At 45.7% G+C, this 19438-nt stretch overlaps 1 protein-coding gene across 1 annotated transcript in view; it reads left to right on the top strand.

Moving 5' to 3' along the window:
• The window catches only part of PHEX (phosphate regulating endopeptidase X-linked), a 323898-nt gene that overhangs the window by 133501 nt on the left and 170959 nt on the right, over positions 1 to 19438 (top strand). The window contains exon 7 of the mRNA XM_075335407.1: positions 4520 to 4636. Coding sequence (XP_075191522.1) covers positions 4520 to 4636 — 117 coding nt within the window. The remainder of the gene's footprint in view (positions 1 to 4519; positions 4637 to 19438) is intronic.

Genomic DNA, 19438 nt, shown 5'->3' with positions numbered 1-19438 from the left:
GGGGGCTGTCTGATAATAAAACCTAAAGGAATGTCAGACAGTCAGGGTCCACCGTGCAAAGACTCTGCTGCAGACTATGGCAGAGGATAAGGGGTATATAAGTGTGCCACTGTACAAAATAATAGCACAAGTGCAGAGTGCAATACCTCTGTTAAACTCACAGAGGAATATAATTAGAAAATAAAGCAATTCCTCCCTTACTTGGAGGGTGTGTGGAATGGTCTCTGTTAAAGATCACAGAGACAAAAGCAGTGAGTGGGAAATGGAACCTACCTAGGTCCGTTCCTCTAGTGGTGCCAGGAGACGGACAGCAGCGTAAGCCGCACAAAGCTCCTACCTGCGTTCGCTCCACTAGTGTGCGAGGACACGAACCACTAGATATGGTACCTGCCCAGGTCCGCTCTTCTAGTGGTGCAAAAGAGACGGACAGCAGCATAAGCCGCACAAAGCTCCTACCTCTGTTCGCTCCTCTAGTGTGCGAGGATACGAACAACTGCCAGACGCAGTATAAGGAACGTTACCCTAGCGGCAACGTCCACCTATGAGTAGAATAACAAGGCCCAGCCGGACCATGTGCCTCAGGCACCTGCCTATGTCCGCTCCACTAAGAGGTAAGGATACGGACTGCAGCCAAAGCTGTAAGGTATAAGAACGCTACCCTGCCAGTAGCGCTCACCTAACATAGACAGAGAGATGCCTAGAGGGACGTGAACAGGGCGTCTACCCTCATGCATGAACCAAGAGGACTGAGCGCTGGGCGGCATGCGTCAGGGTCTTATATAGACTCTGTGCCTCATCCAAGATGGAGGACACCAGAGCCAATCCGCTGCCAGAATGACAGCAATGACGTCACGCTGGCCTATCACCGAGCAAAGCGTCACAAGCACATGACCAGCGACCAATCGGCATAGAAGGTGTCAGAGACATGTGACCACGTGTCACAAGCACATGACCAGTGGCCAATCAGCTTAGAAGGTGTCAGAGACAGATGACCTCGTGTCAGCGATGATGTCACCCGCACATGTGCAATGGCTCCAAGATAGGACTTAAGCGGGCTTTACACGCTACGACATCGCTAATGTGGAGTCGTTGGGGTCACGGAATTCGTGACGCACATCCGGCCGCATTAGCGATGCCGTTGCGTGTGACATCGATTAGCGATTTTGCATCGTTGCAAAACAGTGCAAAATCGCTAATCGGCGACACGGGGGTCCATTCCCAATTATCGTTACTTCAGCAGTAACGAGGTTGTTCGTCGTTCCTGCGGCAGCACACATCGCTGCGTGTGACGCCGCAGGAGCGAGGAAGCTCTCCCTACCTGCCTCCCGGCCGCTATGCGGAAGGAAGGAGGTGGGCGGGATGTTACGTCCCGCTCATCTCCGCCCCTCCGCTGCGATTGGCCGGCGGTTCAGTGACGTTTCAGTGACGTCGCTGTGACGCCGCATGGACCGCCCCCTTAGAAAGGAGGCGGTTCGCCCGTCACAGCGACGTCGCCGGACAGGTAAGTATGTGTGACGGGTCTGCGCGATGTTGTGCGGCACGGGCAGCGATATGCCCGTGTCGCGCAACAGATGGGGGCGGGTACCCACACTAGCGATATCGGGACCGATATCGCAGTGTGTAAAGTAGCCTTTAGTCTCCAGCGCTTGCACATGTGCAGTAGCAAGAAATCCGGACATAGTCTCCAGAGCCACAGCAACCTTAACAGCTAAACCATCTGGAAATACTGAGAAAATATTATTTATATTAATATCATATATATATTAATATTATTTATATTTTTAATAAAGTTTCAGGGTTCAGTTCCAGGGCTGCCCCATCTTCTTATAGCATCTGTGGCTGGGTACTGCACATCCGCTTCCTATTTATTTGAATGAGAGGCAGATGTGCAGTACCCGGCCAGGGCCGCTATCAATTGACAGAGCAGATCTGGAACTGAGCATTTTCAGCTGCCTGCTGCAGCCACCACTACAGTGAACAGCTGATTGCTGGGGTGCAGGATGTCGGACTCTGGCCGATCAGACATTGAATACATATTCTGAGGATAGGCCATCAATGTAAAAGTAGTGGCCAACCTCTTTAACTACATTGTAGTGGAAAAATGTAATTTTTGATTTTCCAACTTTTGTGAAGCAGCTGTGGGTTCAAAATGGTTGCCACACTACTAGATTAATTCTTTGAGAGGTGTTATTTCTGATATGTGGTCGGTTGTGGGGCATTTCTCCTATTTTAGCACTTCTGGGCTCTGCAAATTTGACATCTTTTCCTTCTTTAAATTTGTGCTCCAAAGACCAAACCTTCCTGTCTGTACTAACTCATTTGCCAATTCTAATAGAGTCTGACCACATATGAGGTATCAATACAATCAGTAGAAATTGCATAACACATTTTTGGTGCAATTTTTTATCAAAACATTCAAGGCTAAAGCAACATTTTAGTTGAATGAATGTAATTTTAAATATTTTCATTTCACTTTGAATTAATTCCTGTCTAGAAACTGAAGGGTTAACAGTAGGGCTGAGCGGATCCGGACTATAAAAGGTTTCAACAGTATTTTGGTGCAGGACCAGGGCGTGGGATTCCAGCACAATCCGGATTCGGCAATTAAAGTAAAAATAAAGAAAAGAAGAAATAACTGAACGTTTCATACTTACCTAAACTCGGTGTCATGGCGGCACACTGCTTCCGGGTCGCACATTCACTTCCTGTACTGTATAATCGCATACACAGAGCTTTGCATGTTTTCCCCACCCACCGGCCATCCTCTCTTCTGTGATTAGTTCCAGGCTGACTCGCCCCCGAGCCTGTGACAATCATTGCTTATCGCGGCTCAGTCATAGGCTACACTCAGAGTTGGCAGTCTTCTCTATGGCTGCTTGCTTTGACATGTAGCAGAGCTGGATGTGTCATCATGGGATCTTGTGTGGATTATGCCGGAGCTGGAGGGCTGTGTTGGGGGTTAATAAAGTGGTGAAGGAGGGTGTGTTTTGTACTTTATTCCAAATTAAGGATTTCTCCGTGTGTGTTCATTTAACTTAACACACTTTCTGAATTTGGATTGAAATACTACAAAGGGTGCAGTTTTTAAAATGGTATCACTTTAGTGGGGTTTAAGACATATAATCCCCTGAAACTTACTTCCAAACTGAATGAGTCTTTAAAAAAATAGAATTTGTAAATTTTGTTGAATAATTAAAATTTATTGCAAAATTTTAACCTTCTTAATATCCTAAAAATATATAATTGCTAGTGATGGGAAAACTCGCAGATATCTGGGATTGGTGGGACTAACCGCATGTTAAAAAAAATCGGCTCCGGCCCTCAATTGATACCAGATATCTGGCCGGACGCCGGTCCCCATATAAGTGTATGGGGACCAGAATCCGGTGCTAAAAATGGTGGTAGAAGAGATAGCGGGACTTGAGCAAGAGCACTGTACTTACCAAGTCTCCAGCATGGCTGTAACTTTTTTATTTCATTTTTTATTCTATATGTTGCCGGATCCAGATAATTATCCAGAGTTCCTTGAGAACTCTGGGTCCGGCACCCGAACACTTTTAAAACCGCATAGATCTGGACTCTTAGGCTATGTGCGCACTAGTGCGTTTTGCCCGCGGATTTACCCGCGGATTTGCCGCGGAAATTTCTTGAGAAATGTCTGCAATCTTTGTGCAGACATTTCCCAGCAAATTCTATGGTAAAAAAAAAAGCTGTGCGCACTGGTGCGGATTTTTCTCAAGAAATTTCCTTGAGAAGAATTTCTTGAGAAACTTTCTTGAGAAAATGAACATGTCCATTATTTCCGCAGGCACCCTGCGGATTTCAACAGTACAGCCTGCAAAAATCCGCAGGGAACCACCCGCGGGCAAATCGCGGCAATTCCGCGGCTAATCCGCGTCAAATCCGCATGCGGATTTGGTGCGGATTATTTCCAGAGGTCCGGAAATCTTTCACTCCCAGAAGTTTCTCAAGAAATTTTCTTGAGAAACTTCACATTTCTAGTGCGCACATAGCCTTAAAGTCTGGGTCTCTCCATCACTAATAATTACATTTGAAAAATTATGCTAACATAAGGTATAACATATGGGAAGTGCTTAACTATTTTCTGTGGTGTGACTATCATTTATAATGGCCTAAAAATAAAAGAAAATTAAAATGGCAAAGATTTTCCTAAGTAATTACCACATAAACTGACACATCAGATCTGAAAATGTGTGCTCTGTCTAGAAGGTTGGCTTTGATAGTAAAGGGTTAATGTTTTGGTGACAGTTTACGTGACATTCAAAAGCTGAAAACTACTCTAAATGTTTACAATATATTGAATAAAAAAAAATCAAAAATCTAATATGGCATTGTGACAAATGTATTTTACACATAGTAGATGAACAGATTTCATCCTAATTGTGGAATTCTTTTGGTTTCGTTAGATATTTTAATATAGAAATGAAGCAAAAATTGTAGATTATACAGTTATTTTCAAGCTTTTATTTCACAATAATGTTTTTACTTTCTTCTACAGTACAAAGATTCTTTATTCAACTTTATGGTTGATGTCTCAGTTTTTCTTGGTGCTAATAAGACGCGAGCAGAATCTGATATGAAGGCATTAATTGATTTGGAAACTAAAATTGCTCAGGTAAGAACTTATAATATCTATTTAAAGTGTAACCATCGTTATCATGTTTACTTCACAAATTGAAAGTACACATGACAATAAGCTACTTTGTGAATTATCTTATTAGAGAAATCTTTTTTTTCTTTCACTCTCAGTTCATAGCTAAAATCTGTATACAATGAAGTCAGATTTTCACATTACAGAAATAATAGATGGCAGGTGGTGCACTTAAAATTCTATGGCGATAAGTAGGGATGAGCGAATGTATTCGCCACTATTCGGTATCCGACGGATATCAGGCGATTCGCACCATTCGGTATCCGATGGATAAAACAACATCCGCTCCGATACTTTTAGTTTAATTTCTGACTTCCTGGCGCCTGTTTTCCAGCCAATGAACACATCTGATGTTGCTTGCCCTCACAGTAACTCCGCAGCCATCTTTGTTGTGGTGTTACTGTGATTGGCTTGGCCGCACAGCATAATAGGGGCTATATGAGCCAGCGGCCATTTTGTGAACGCAGTGATAGGGAGCTGGCAGTGGAGATAGACTGTATTGTGTGTGGGAGAGCGTTTGTAGATCCATCTAATAAATAGTCCTTGTAAGGGCTGAACACAGTGTCCAGTAGCTGCTGGCAGCTCCATACATCGCTTTTTTGACAAACAGAATGCAGGTCTTTCGGTCTCTCTCTCTCTGTCTGTCGGTGTCTCCCTCTCCCCTCCTCTCTCATATTCACCGATCACTGACCAATCACGGGTGCGGCGCTGCATGGCTGTCACACTACTTTGGCGGCTTCTCCAGCTTTTGAAAATGCCGGCCGCTCATTATTCCATCTCATATTCCCTGCTTCCCCCGCCCACCAGTGCCTATGATAGGTTGCTCTCAGACATGCCCCCACGTTGAGTGACAGCTGTCTCACTGCAACCAATCACAGCTGCCGGTGGGCGGGTCTATGTAGTGCAGTAAAATAAATAAATAAATCATTAAAAAAAAAGGGCATGCGGTCCCCCCAATTTTGATACCAGCCAAAGTAAAGCCACACGGCTGAAGGATGGTATTCTCAGGATGGAGAGCCCCACATTATGGGGAGCCCCCCAGCCTAAAATATCAATCAGCAGCTGCCCAAAATTGCCACATCCATTATATGCGACAGTCACGGGAGTCTACCCGGCTCATCCAGAATTGCACTGGTTTGGTGGCAATCGGGTTAATAAGGAGTTAATGGCAGCTCATAGCTGCCACTAAGTCCTAGGTTAATCATGGCAGGCATCTATGAGACACCCCAAATGATTAACCTGTAAGTTAAAGAAAATAAACACATACACCCGAAAAAATCCTTTATTTGGAATAAAAGACAAAACCCCCCCACCCTCTTTCACCACTTTATTAAAATCCCCAAATACCCCTCCAGGTCCAGCGTAATCCACACGAGGTCCCACGACGCATCCAGTTCTGCTAGATGAAGCTGACATGAGCGGACGTAGAACACTGCCGCTCTCTGTCAGCTCCAAGCAGCAACTGAAGTGAGCTGCGCGATCAGCGGTGACGTCACTCAGGTTACCCGCGGCCACCGTTCTCAGGTGGAGGACTGCAGCTGGCTGCGGGTAACCTGAGTGACGGCACCGCTGATCGCGCAGCTCACTTCAGTCACTCAGGGGATTTGCGGTCACCGGTGAGTCCTTCATCTGTGATTGCAAATCAGGCCGCGGCACACAGACAGAGCCGCCCAATGACAATGAAGTCGGGTGAAGTTTATCCGAGTTCATTCTGATCGTGCGGCTCTGTCTTGCAGCCAGCCATGTTCTATGGGGATGTAGCAGAGCCGAGGACTTAGCTATGAGCTGCCATTAACTCCTTATTACCCCGATTGCCACTGCAACGGGGCAATTCTGGATGAGCCGGGTAGAGTCCCGGGACTGTCACATCTAATGGATGCGGCAATTCCGCGTGGCTGCTGGCTGATATTTTTAGGCTGGGGGCTCACCATAACGTGGGGCTCCCTATCCTGAGAATATCAGCCTTGAGCCGTGTGGCTTTATTTTGGCTGGTATCAAAATTAGGAGGGACCGCACGCTGTTTTTTTAAAATTTCGGTGCAGTGATACAGCTGTCACTCAGTGTGGGGGCACGTCTAAATGCAACCAATTATAGGTGCCGGTGGGCGTGGGAAGCAGGGAATACGAGATGGAATAATGAGCGGCCGGCATTTTCAAAACCTGGAGAAGCCGCCAGAGCAGTGTGACAGGTGTGCAGCGCCGCTCCCGTGATCGGTCAGTGATCGGTGAGTATGAGAGAGGGGGGGAGATGGAGAGACCGAAAGGCCTGTATTCTGTTTGTCAAAAAAGTGATTTGGTTTGAGAGCTGTTCTGGCGACTACGTAAAAGCCGCGTGCTGCTGTGAGCACGTTATTCCAAGACACCAGAAATGCAGTCACGGATCTTCTACAGGCTGTGCCGATACTGTTTCTTTCTGTCACCCATCCATTTCAGCCTTTTTCTCAGTCACAACAGCTCGCCGTTCGGTCCACCGTGAAATTATTCGAGTTTCCTATAGATTTACATTGCGTATCGAATATTTGCAAATAGTCGAATAGTACTGACCTATTCGTCGAATATTCGTCAATATTTTGGTATTCGATCATCCCTAGAGATAATTTCTGCACTAAAAATGTATCTCATCACAGAAAAAATCCTGCATAAAATATTTGTGTTTTTGATGCTTTTAGATGCCTTTCTGACTGTTTTTTTTTCTGCGGTTCTGTTGCATCATTTTCCCTATTAATTGAAATAGGTGAAACTGAAGAAAAAAAACGAACAAGAGGGTCAAAAGCTAATAATATCTTTATTGAACATATAAAAATATATAAAAAAGACAAACCAGTTGGCTGGAAAGAATAGGTCGTCACAGAAATAGTATATAGACAAAGGACCTGCTTAATGCATAAAAGACTGGTATAGTTTGCTGTATTTTACATAAAGGCTCAGTACAAAAACATTTGTAAACTGTACCTGACCAGACAAGAACTGATGTATGAAAAGATGGTAAAACAATGTTATAAGAATGAAGCTACGTAAAGTGTCACGTGCCAGGAAGTAATGTTGTCAATGTGATTAATAATATGTGCATGGTTGTATGGATATTATAGTAATGCGGAAGTGATACTTATCCAAAAGTTACATACAAGACTAAGTTGCTATCATGATACATAGTGACAATAGGAGACATAAACCACAAGATGGTGGTTAGGAGCACAGGTAAACTGTGCACAAACACACAGAGGCTATATGTAGCTGCAGGACAATAGATCTCTTTCAGAAAGTGAGAAGCATTCCAACAGTCAAAGAGGGTACTGTGAGACTGTGACCGGGGTTGTCTATGACGGCCGGTACGTCTCGCCCCGGTTGTGCTCCCTCCATGTATAGAAAGCAACTCCACTCCAGGGTTTATTGCTGTTTCCCTGCAGGCTGAAAGGAGGGTTAAAAGGAAACAGGAACCGGGGTGTGGGGCCCTAGTGTGAGAGAGTGAACACAACTCCCTAAGCTTCTGCCGAAGAAGCACATGTCAGCCATTTCTGGAATCTGGCTTGTTGGTTCTGGAGGAGGATATTCCGGAAAACGTGTTGTGTGCTGTTTTGGATTTGGTTTTGTGCAATGAACTGTGTGCTGTGACCATTGGCGTCTGGATCCCGTGTCTTCTGCCGCGCAGCCGACCACGTTACCTCACAGATGGGGGAGAACGTGGGCATGTCAGCCCGGTGAGGTGTAGCATCCATCCCTGGTGACCCAGTAGCGCATGTCCTGGATTCGAGCGGCTACACTACAGCCCAAACCCGGCGGCAACATGGAGGACATACTAAAGCAGCTGGCTCAAGCTAATGCACAGCAACAACAGACCAATGCACACCTGCTCCGGTCGTTGAATCGTCAGCAGCAACAGCACCAGCACTCCTTGTAATTGCAGGAACAAAGGCACCAAGAACAGATGGTCCTCCTGTCCAAGTCTATACGTGCCGGACCGGCAGCAACAACCCCGGGACCGGGTGATGACGGCAGCGTCCGGAAGGCGGTGAGACAAGCGTTGCAAAAGATGACACCGGGGGATGATGTGGAAGCGTTCCTGGCTGTGTTTGAGCGGGTGGCCGAGCGGGAGAAGCTGCCGACCCCCCAGTGGGCTGAGGTATTGTCGCCCTATCTGACGGGGGAGCCCCAAAAAGCGTACCTGGACCTCTGTACCGAGGACGCCATAGAATATGAGACCCTGAAAGCCGAAATTCTTGCTCGGTTGGGGGTGAATACTTATGTACGGGCTCAGCGGGTAAATCAGTGGTTCTATGAGAAAGTCAAACTCGTATGCTCCCAGGCCTATGACTTGTTACATCTGGTAAAGAAGTGGTTGCAGCCTGACACTCTGAGCCCTGCGCAAATGGTGGAGAGGGTAGTGGTTGATCACTTTGTGCGCACTTTACCCGTCACCATTCAACGGTGGGTAGGACAGGGGGCGACCCAAGTACCCTGGACCAATTAGTGTGCCTGGTGGAGCGGCATGTGGCTACGCAGGACTTGATACGGGACACTGAGACTTTGCGTGCCGCCCGTCGGTACGGCCCCTCCAAGCTTCGGGCCAAGGACCCACCGCTGACACCGGTGCGGGAGTCCGCTACAGTCCCGTCTGAGGCCGCGCCCGCCGTCCCTGAGGTCCGGAAGGCTATGTACCCTAAACGACAACTCGTCAAGGGGGTTTCCTTCCCTATTAGATGTTGCCGGTGCCAGCGGGTGGGACATATGGAAGCCCAGTGTCTACTCACCACGGAGCCCATGGATTGTGGGGTTACCCGGCGGGGTTCAATGTATGCTCAGGCGGTGTGTACCGCGGACCTTGTCTCCCCGGAGACTGAGCCCCACTTGTGCCAAATACAGGTGAATGGATGTCCGGTTACAGGCTTGTTGGATTCTGGAAGCTTAGTGACCCTTGTGTGACAACCCTAATGGCTGCAGTAAAGGCCACAGGACGTACAGTGGGGGTGGTTTGCATACATGGGGACCGCCGAGACTATCCCACAGGGGTTGTCACCATTACAGCACCCTGCGGTCAGGTGCAACATGAGGTGGGACTTATGAACACTCTTCCCTACGACATGATCCTAGGAAGGGATCTGCCGTATTTTTGGACTCTATGGAAGGGGCCTTCTAAGTCCCCTCAGATATTGGACAGTCCGACACCTGAGCCCGACAATCCCGAATCCGGGACGCCTGCCATAGGGGTCACCATGATAGGGACAGAATGTGAACCCGATAGGTCACCCCTAGAGGTATTGGCAGGAGAGGCTGAGATGGTCGAGCCCATCCCGGAGTTTGGGACAGCCCAACTCCAGGACCCTACATTAATACATGCCCGGGGTTGGGTGACAGTGGTTGACGGGGTGGCACAGGTGCCCGGTGCCCAGGTAAGGTACCCCCATTTCGCTCTTAAGCAGGACTTGCTCTACCAGGTAAATGAAATACGGCGCGTGGTAGTGGAGCAGTTGGTGATGCCCCAGCCGTATCGCCGGCGGGTCCTCGATTTGGCTCATAAACACCTGATGAGTGGCCACCTAGGGGCCAAGAAAACGCAGGAGCGAATATTGCAAAGGTTCTATTGGCCCGGGGTCTTTGGGGAGGTAAAACGGTTCTGCGAAACCTGCCCGGAGTGTCAGCTTACCGCCCCCCCCTGGCCCACTTTCGCAGTCCATTGGTACCGTTACCCATTATAGAAGTCCCTTTTGAACGGATAGGGATGGATCTGGTGGGGCCCCTCGTAAAGTCCGCTCGAGGGCACCAACACATCCTAGTGACCGTCGACTATGCCACCCGGCGATACCTCTCAGACATACTGCAGCGAAGCTTATAGCTCCAGAGTTGTTTGCTGTGTTCTGCCGGGTGGGGTTGCCCAAGGAGATCCTTACGGATCAGGGGACCCCATTCATGTCTAAAGTGACCAAAGAGCTATGCCGGCTACTCCAGATCAAGCAGTTGCGTACGTCTGTGTATCATCCTCAAACGGACGGTTTAGTGGAGCGATTCAATAAAACCCTGAAAACCATGCTAAAAAGGGTGATTTCCAAAGACGGGAAAGACTGGGATATGATGCTTCCCTATTTGATGTTTGCCATCCAAGAGGTGCCACAGACATCCACGGGGTTTTCGCCTTTTGAGTTGTTATACGGGCGACATCCCCGGGGATTGTTGGACCTGGCAAAGGAAACATGGGAGCAGGAGTCCACCCCCCATAAAAGTGTGATTGAACACATTTTAGGAATGCAGAACCGCATAAGCGCGGTCATGCCAATTGTGAAGGAGCATTTACAGGAGGCTCAGGCCGCGCAGAGCGGCCGCTACAATAGACAAGCCACCGTGCGGACCTTTAACCCCGGGGATCGGGTGTTGGTGTTGGTCCCCACGGCAGAGAGTAAATTCCTGACTCAGTGGCAAGGCCCCTACGAGATAAAGGAAAGAATCGGGGCGGTCAACTATAAGGTATTGCAGCCCGGTAGGCGGAAACCTGAACAAATATATCATGTCAACCTGTTAAAACCTTGGCAGGAACGGGAAAGCCTGATGGTTGATTTTCCCCCATCTCTCTCCTCTTCGGGTCGTTCAAATCCGGCTCCAGCGACCTCCGGAGAGGACGAACCGGAAGTAAGGATTGGAGAAGCCCTCACCAAGCAACAGAGGCGAGAGGCCAGAAGGCTGGTTCAGCAGAACCCCGATGTCTTCTTCGAACTGCCTGGTAGGACCAGTCTGAAATGACATGACATTGTCACCGAGCCTCAACTGAAGGTACGCCTGAAGCCATACTGGGTGCCGGAGGCTAGAAGACAAGCCATATCAGAGGAAGTGAAGACAATGCTACGCCTGGGGATCATCGAAAAATCCCGAAGTGAATGAGCTAGTCCCATTGTCCTAATACCAAAACCCGATGGCTCCTTAAGGTTCTGCAATAACTTTAGGAGATTGAACGAAATATCCAAGTTCGATCTCTCTACCCCATGCCCCGGGTGGATGAGCTGATTGATAGGCTGGGACAGGCGCGATATTTCACCGTGCTCGACCTAACCAAGGGGTACTGGCAGGTGCCATTGACGGAGTCCGCCAAGGAGAAAACCGCTTTTGTTACGCCGGAGGGTCTCTTCCACTATGTTGTCTTGCCTTTTGGGTTACATGGCGCTCCGGCCACGTTCTAGAGGTTGATGGACTTGGTGCTGGAACCCCACCAGGCGTATGCATCAGCGTACCTTGATGACATCATTATTTACAGCTCCGAGTGGCAGACCCACTTGGAACAGGTACAAGCGGTGGTGAACGCGCTCCAAACAGCCGGATTGACAGCCAATCCCAAGAAATGTGCATTGGGGCTCACGGAAGCCCGCTACTTGGGCTACGTAATAAGCCAAGGAGTGATTAAGCCCCAAATTAACAAAGTTGAGGCGATCCAGAAGTGGCCTAGACCCCTGACCACGAAGCAGGTTAGGGCTATAATTCCGCTCAGGAGGGGTGAGCTTCCTACTTAAGAATGTGATGGGGTGTTCCTCCCCCTGAACCACCAAAGACAGCACTGCGCCCAGGCCGACCTCAGAGGCGTCAGTCTGTACTACGAACTCCTTCTGGAAATCAGGGTTGACAAGAACGGGCTGTCCGCACAGGACCCCCTTCAGGGCCCGGAAGGAGTCCTCGGCCTGCGGAGTCCAGCGCACCATGACAGACTTCCTGCCTTTGAGAAGGTCCGTCAAGGGGGCGGATAGTCCCGCAAAATTTTTAACAAACCTCCTGTAGTACCCCACGATACCCAGGTAGTGGAGAAGGAGTGCCTGGCGATCAAGTGGGCCTTGGAGTCCCTACGCTATTACCTGCTGGGACGGCAGTTTCGCTTGGTGACTGATCACTCTCCGCTGGTCTGGATGAGGTCCGCCAAGGAACGGAATGCCCGGGTTACACGGTGGTTCCTTTCTCTACAGAACTTCTGGTTTACGGTTGAACACCGGGCCGGAAGGTTGCAGGGCAACGCGGATGCCTTGTCCCGCGGCCCGTGTTTGATGGCGGTAGTTCAACCCCGCTCGCTTGAACTGAGGGGGGGGGTATGTGAGACTGTGACCGGGGTTGTCTATGACGGCCGGTACGTCTCGCCCCGGTTGTGCTCCCTCCATGTATAGAAAGCAACTCCACTCCAGGGTTTATTGCTGTTTCCCTGCAGGCTGAAAGGAAGGTTAAAAGGAAACAGGAACCGGGGTGTGGGGCCCTAGTGTGAGGGAGTGAACACAACTCCCTAAGCTTCTGCCGAAGAAGCACTTGTGAGCCATTTCTGGAATCTGGCTTGTTGGTTCTGGAGGAGGATATTCCAGAAAACGTGTTGTGTGCTGTTTTGGATTTGGTTTTGTGCAATAAACTGTGTGCTGTGACCATTGGCGCCTGGATCCCGTGTCTTCTGCCGCGCAGCCGACCACGTTACCTCACAGTACGTAATGGCTGATAACAAAATCATACTAAAAGCAGCAAGCAGTGGCAAAAGATAATCGGCAGATATTTACCAAAGTACAGCAGGAGCACCAGGTCAGTGGCTGTGATGCTTACCCAGACGCGCGCGTTTTTGCACTACCTTCTTCAGGGAATGGGGTCATCTAGTATGGAGAAGCCTTACATAGAGGGGATCAACCAAAAGGCAAACAAATTGCGTGCATGTGCATGATGGGCTGCAATATGAGCATAGAATGCATCACAGTGGGTGATGAGATCACGTGGGGAGAGGATTGTATGTGTGTGTATACGTCACAGGCACTCCACCGTCCAATCACAACGAAAGTGTGAAGGACATGGGGGGCGGCAACCTCAAGTGTTAAATTTTGCAACTGGTAGTTGCTTACTGGACAAGCATCTTCCTATTTTAATGTCTTGCTGCTGGTCTCCAAATAAACCCACACAAACTATAAACCGATGTTGATTTGTCTCATTTCTCTTTTCCTGACCCCACAGCTGCTTTGCCAGCCACTGTTATAAAATAAAATTATTGACATGATATGGGTCTGTATTATTTTACAAAAAACACGGGGGTATACATAAATGCAGACAGATACATAAGTGTATGGTGTGTCTAGTGTGTATCTCTGTATATATAATTAAATATAGTGTATGATCTATAGTGTAAGGAAAGAGAAATACATATGCCAATAAAAATCAGTGATAAAGAATAAAGTGTTGATGTGCCTGAGCAGGTGAGCGAGGCATGAACAAGACACACACAAATATGTCAATGGTCCCAAATGCATACACACAGTGCTACTGTGTCAAGGACACCTATGTCAATAGAGAATTCAAAATTGGGCAATGAATGTGTGTGTATATGGTAAGAATATCAGTGGATTACAAAATTGTGGGTATGTAGGAGTAAGAAATAAATAAATAATGTAAAAAATCTAAAAGCATGGAATGAAAATGTAGGTATGAAATAAAAAAGGAGTTAAGTACCCGTCAGAAATGCTTAAACATAGGCAAAATCAGTAAACTAGTTGAGTGTCCAAATAATAAATTAATAATTTCAGATATAATTTATTTATTTATTTAATAATATTAATTCATATTTAATTTCAGACCAATGAGAACGATGCACATGGTGGTAGCAAACCAATAAGTTAATATAATATAAGTTTATGTAAATGAGGGAAGGCACGTGTGTCACTGTGAGGGAGGGAAATATATCAATAGGATAAATATCAATAAAGAATAATAAAAAATCGGTTGGTGAAAATGCGGGACACACACCTTCACAAAGAGAGTGCAATAAATACCGTACATGTGCATGTGATCATGGTCTGAAAATATATCAAAATTAGATACATACACAGCTGTATAGATGGAAGTACCACCCTCAGCTGTTAAGGTACAAACCTATAATGTATAGTGAGACTGCCACATATATGTCAGAAGTGAGAAAATTAGTATCAGCCGTGTATATATAGATGTGTATCTAGAGTCCAGTGTGTGTTGTGTATGTGTATATCACAAAAAAAAAAAGGGGGTACGAGGTATATACTGTGTATCATTCCACCTATCTCTCTACTTTGACCTTGACCTGTGAAAGTATATTACTATAAACAAGTGTACAATTTGTTGGAGAAAAATTATGTATATTCCTCCTTTTCCTAATTCAATATTGAATAAATTAATTAAAACCCAACCACTAGTCATATTGGTACCGCAGCAATATATCGACAAATAGAAGAATTGTAGACAGTCCATGATACAAATTTGGATATAACTGAATATGCTGCATTGTGCAAATATACCTTTTTGATTCATCTTCTACCCACATTATTGAATACATTATTCCACCAGAAGTGATCCTCTGTAGCAACCATCATCTCTATGAACTCAGTGGTGGGCGGTATGTTGACACTTGAGGTTGCCACCCCCCATGTCCTTCACACTTTCATTGTGCCTGTGACGTATACACACACATACACCCCTCCTCCCCACGTGACTTCACCACCCACTGTGATGCATTGTATGTTCATCTTGCAGCCCATCATGCACATGCACACAATTTGTTTGCCTTTTGGTTGATCCCTTCTATGTAAGGCTTCTCCATACTAGATGACCCCACCCCCTGAAGAAGGTAGCGCTGAAATGCATGTGTCGGGGTGGGCGTCTTAAGACCCTGTCACACACAGAGATAAATCTGCGGCAGATCTGTGGTTGTAGTGAAATTGTGGACAATCAGTGCCAGGTTTGTGGCTGTGTACAAATTGAACAATATCTCCATGATTTCACTGCAACCACAGATCTGCCAAAGATGTATCTCTGTGTGTGACGGGGCCTTTAGCCATTGACCTGGTGCTCCTGCTGTACTTTGGTAAATATCTGCCGACTATCTTTTGCCACTGCTTGGTACTTTTACTATGATTTTATCAGCCATTACGTACCCTCTTTGACTGTTGGAGCCGTTCTCACTTTCTAAAAGAGATCTATTGTCCTGCAGCTACATATAGCCTCTGTGTGTTTGTGCACAGTTTACCTGTGCTCCTAACCACCATCTTGTGGTTTATGTCTTCTATTGTCACTATGTATCATGATAGCAACTTAGTCTTTTATGTAACTTTTGGATAAGTATCACTTCCGCATTACTATAATATGCATACAACCATGCACATATTATTAATCACATTGACAACATTACTTCCTGGCACGTGACACTTTACGTAGCTTCATTCTTATAACATTTTTTTACCATCTTTTCATACATCAGTTCTTGTCTGGTCAGGTACAGTTTACAAATGTTTTTGCACTGAGCCTTTATGTAAACTACAGCAAACTATACCAGTCTTTTATGCATTAAGCAGGTCCTTTGTCTATATACTATTTCTGTGACGCCCTATTCATTCCAGCCAACTGGTTTGTCTTTTTTATATATTTTTATATGTTCAATAAAGATATTATTATTATTTTTTGACCGTCTTGTTCGTTTTTTTCTTGAGTTCCAAGTTTACTTCCCAAATGGTCTTATTGTTCCTTTAACCCCCACCCTAATGTTCAATTTTGAATCTAGTTATATAAACTGGTCCAAAAAATAAAGGGAACACCAAAATACAAAATTCTTGTTTTAAGTGTTCCCTTAAGTGTATTTTTTTGAGCAGTATATTTTTTGCCATATTTTCTGGGTGTAGGTACGGGTGTTTCTTCAACAAATTCTCTGATACTAATTTAAATAGATGAAAAGTGCTGGAAAAACGCTGAAAAATTGACATGTTGCAGATTTGAACCTGCTTCAAATTTCCAAGGAAAAAAATAGCAATGACATTTCAGAAAGCTGATTCGTTTTTCTTATGTAAACTGCATTGTTTTGGTGTAGAAATGTTTCCAGCAAATGTGTAACGTGTGCACATACCCCTACAGTCCTCCATTGAACTTTATGTCATCTCCTATATCAGTAATGGGAAAATCTGTCTGTCTGTCTATCTCTCTATCCATCTATCATCTATCTGTCTATTTATCTGCTGTATGTATCTATTTTCTATCTTCGTCTATCATTTATTTGTCTATCTTTTTATTTATCTATTGTATCTATCTATCTATTCATCTCTATCTATCTGTAAGTAATCTATCTATCTATCCATCATCTATCTGGCTGTCTGTTTGTCTTTCTGTCTGGCTGTCTGGCTGTTTATCTGTCTGGCGATGTGGCTATCTATTTATCTAGAAAATAAAAGACTGGAACAGCACAAAAATGCACAGTATAGTGGGTGCAAAGCCCTCCAAGAAAGCTTTATCCAATGGCAATAAATACTCCAAAATAAAAAAAAAAAAAAATGTGGACTTTGTTAGCCCATGTGGAAATGTCTCAGTTGAAACAAAACCTTTATGAACCGAAACATTGCCACATGGGCTAACAAAGTCCACATGCTTTTGTTTACTTTGGAGTGCTGGCTTCTTTTTTTCATCTATCTATCTATCTATCTATCTATCTATCTATTATCTATCCCTCTATCTATCTATCTATCGATCTATCTATCTATTATCTATCTATCCCTCTATCTATCTATCTATCGATCTATCTATCTATTATCTATCCCTCTATCTATCTATCTATTATCTATCCCTCTATCTATCTATCTATCTATCTATCGATCTATCTATCTATTATCTATCCCTCTATCTATCTATCTATCTATCTATTATCTATCCCTCTATCTGTCTTAGTATATTTATTCAGTCAGTTTGATCCAATTAAATCTCTGTTAATCCCAAAGGTAGGTGAAGGTTGATGGAGTCTTATAAGCTAAAACAGTGGTTGCAGTCCCCTCATTGGAAAACATACACCAGGGAGAACAATGAAAAAACCCACCAGTTCAGCTCAAACTAATTTTATACTTTACTTACAAACATTGTTTTGGATCCATTTGTCCCTTAAGGGCCCGTTACACGCGTCGATTGATCATGCGTTCGCATGTGCGATCGCACCCGCCTCAATCATTTGTGCGTTACGGGCAATTTGTTGCCCGTGTCACACAAAATCGGTAACCCCCCGTCACACGTACTTACTCCCGAACGACCTCGCTGTGGGCGGCGAACATTCTCTTCCTGAAGGGGGAGAGACGTTCGGTGTCACAGCGACCTCACACAGCGACTGACCAATAGAAGCGGAGGGGCAGAGGTGAGCGGGACGTAACATCCCACCTACCTCCTTCCTTTTGCATTGCCGGCGGCCGCAGGTAAGCTGCAGTTCATCGTTCCCTGGGTGTTACACGGAGCGATGTGTGCTGCCTCGGGAACGATGAACAACCGGCGCGCAGAAGGACGATCGATTTTTTTGGAAAATGAGCGACGTGTCAACGAGCAAAGATAAGGTGAGTATTTTTGCTCGTTCACAGTCGCTCGTAGCTGTCACACGCTACGATATGTCAAACGATGCCGGATAATTGTCTCTAACGAAGTGACCCCGACGACATATCATTAGGTATATCGTAGTGTGTAACGGGCCCTTTAGTCAGATGTGTGAAGACGTCAATAACCCACATTCAGGAGGTCAACATCGTCAAGCTTCGTTAAGTTCTTCCCTGTAGCCACCACGGTTTGGAGCTAGGATTAGGCAGCAGTGTCCTATCACAGGTTAAATCATTGCCTTCAAATCTAACCTAAAGGTAACGTCACACATAACAAGATCGCTAGCGAGATCGCTGCTGAGTAACGGTTTCCGTGACGCAGTAGCGATCTCGTTATGTGTGACACCTACCAAAGATCAGGGCCCTGCTGTGAGATCGCTAGTCGTTGCAGAATGGTCCAGGCCATTTTCTTCAAAGGCGATGTCCTGCTGAGCAGGACACATCGCTGTGTTTGACACTGTGTGACAGGGTCACAGTGACTGCTGAGATCGTTATACAAGTCGCTACTGCGACCTGTATCGTTCCTGCATCGTTGCTAAGGTCTGACTGTGTGACATCTCACCAGCGACCTCCCTTCGACTTTCTAGCGATCCCTATCAGGTCGCATCGTTTTCCGGATCGCTGGTAAGTCGTTGTGTGTGACAGGGCCTTAAGACTGCAGGATATGATAACAATGTATGGAGGCAATCCCACTTTTCCCTTGTGTCTACTATTGCTAGAACAAGCATTTAGCTTTTTGTCTTTCGTGCTAAGTAATTTGTTTAACCTGGAGTTAAATTTTGCAACTGGTAGTTACTTCCTGGACAAGCATCGTCCTACTTCCATGTCTTGCTGCTGGCATCCATACAAACCCACACAAACTATATACCGATGTTGATTTGTCTCATTGCTCTTTTCCCGACCACAGAGGCGCTTTGCCAGCCATTGTTATTCCATCATTTGCCATCTTATTAAATTGTAATTGTCATAATGCACATTACGATTGCTAATCTCTTTTTAAATAATAATAATCATTCTCCAATACCCCAGCAAAACTCTTCCATATTTTATTAACTGGGTTTAAAAGTCATTAAGACACATTCTGGAAGATGCTGATTCAATGTGAAAAGCTATTCTGCTGAGGACACTGGAAAAAGACATTACTTAGAGGTCATTCAGGAAAAATGGATTGGGCTAAGTGTATCTCCTCCGTCACCGGAATTAAATCATACATTATATGCCTGTAAGTGCGTTCTTATGTTCTGCTTATAGTTGTAAAAGTAATTCCCAATTACCCTGAGCTTTCATGCTTCAGGAGAAAATCATGTTGAAGTCACAGCTCCACATATAATGTGTTAAGATAAGAGAAAATGATGCATTTCCAAATGTAATAGTGCATTTTAAAATCAAAATAATCATGCACTTCTATTATGAATATT

The sequence above is a fragment of the Anomaloglossus baeobatrachus genome, chromosome 2 (genome assembly GCF_048569485.1).
Source record: "Anomaloglossus baeobatrachus isolate aAnoBae1 chromosome 2, aAnoBae1.hap1, whole genome shotgun sequence".
Taxonomy (NCBI): domain Eukaryota; kingdom Metazoa; phylum Chordata; class Amphibia; order Anura; family Aromobatidae; genus Anomaloglossus; species Anomaloglossus baeobatrachus.
This window is presented reverse-complemented; position numbering and strand designations above follow the sequence as displayed.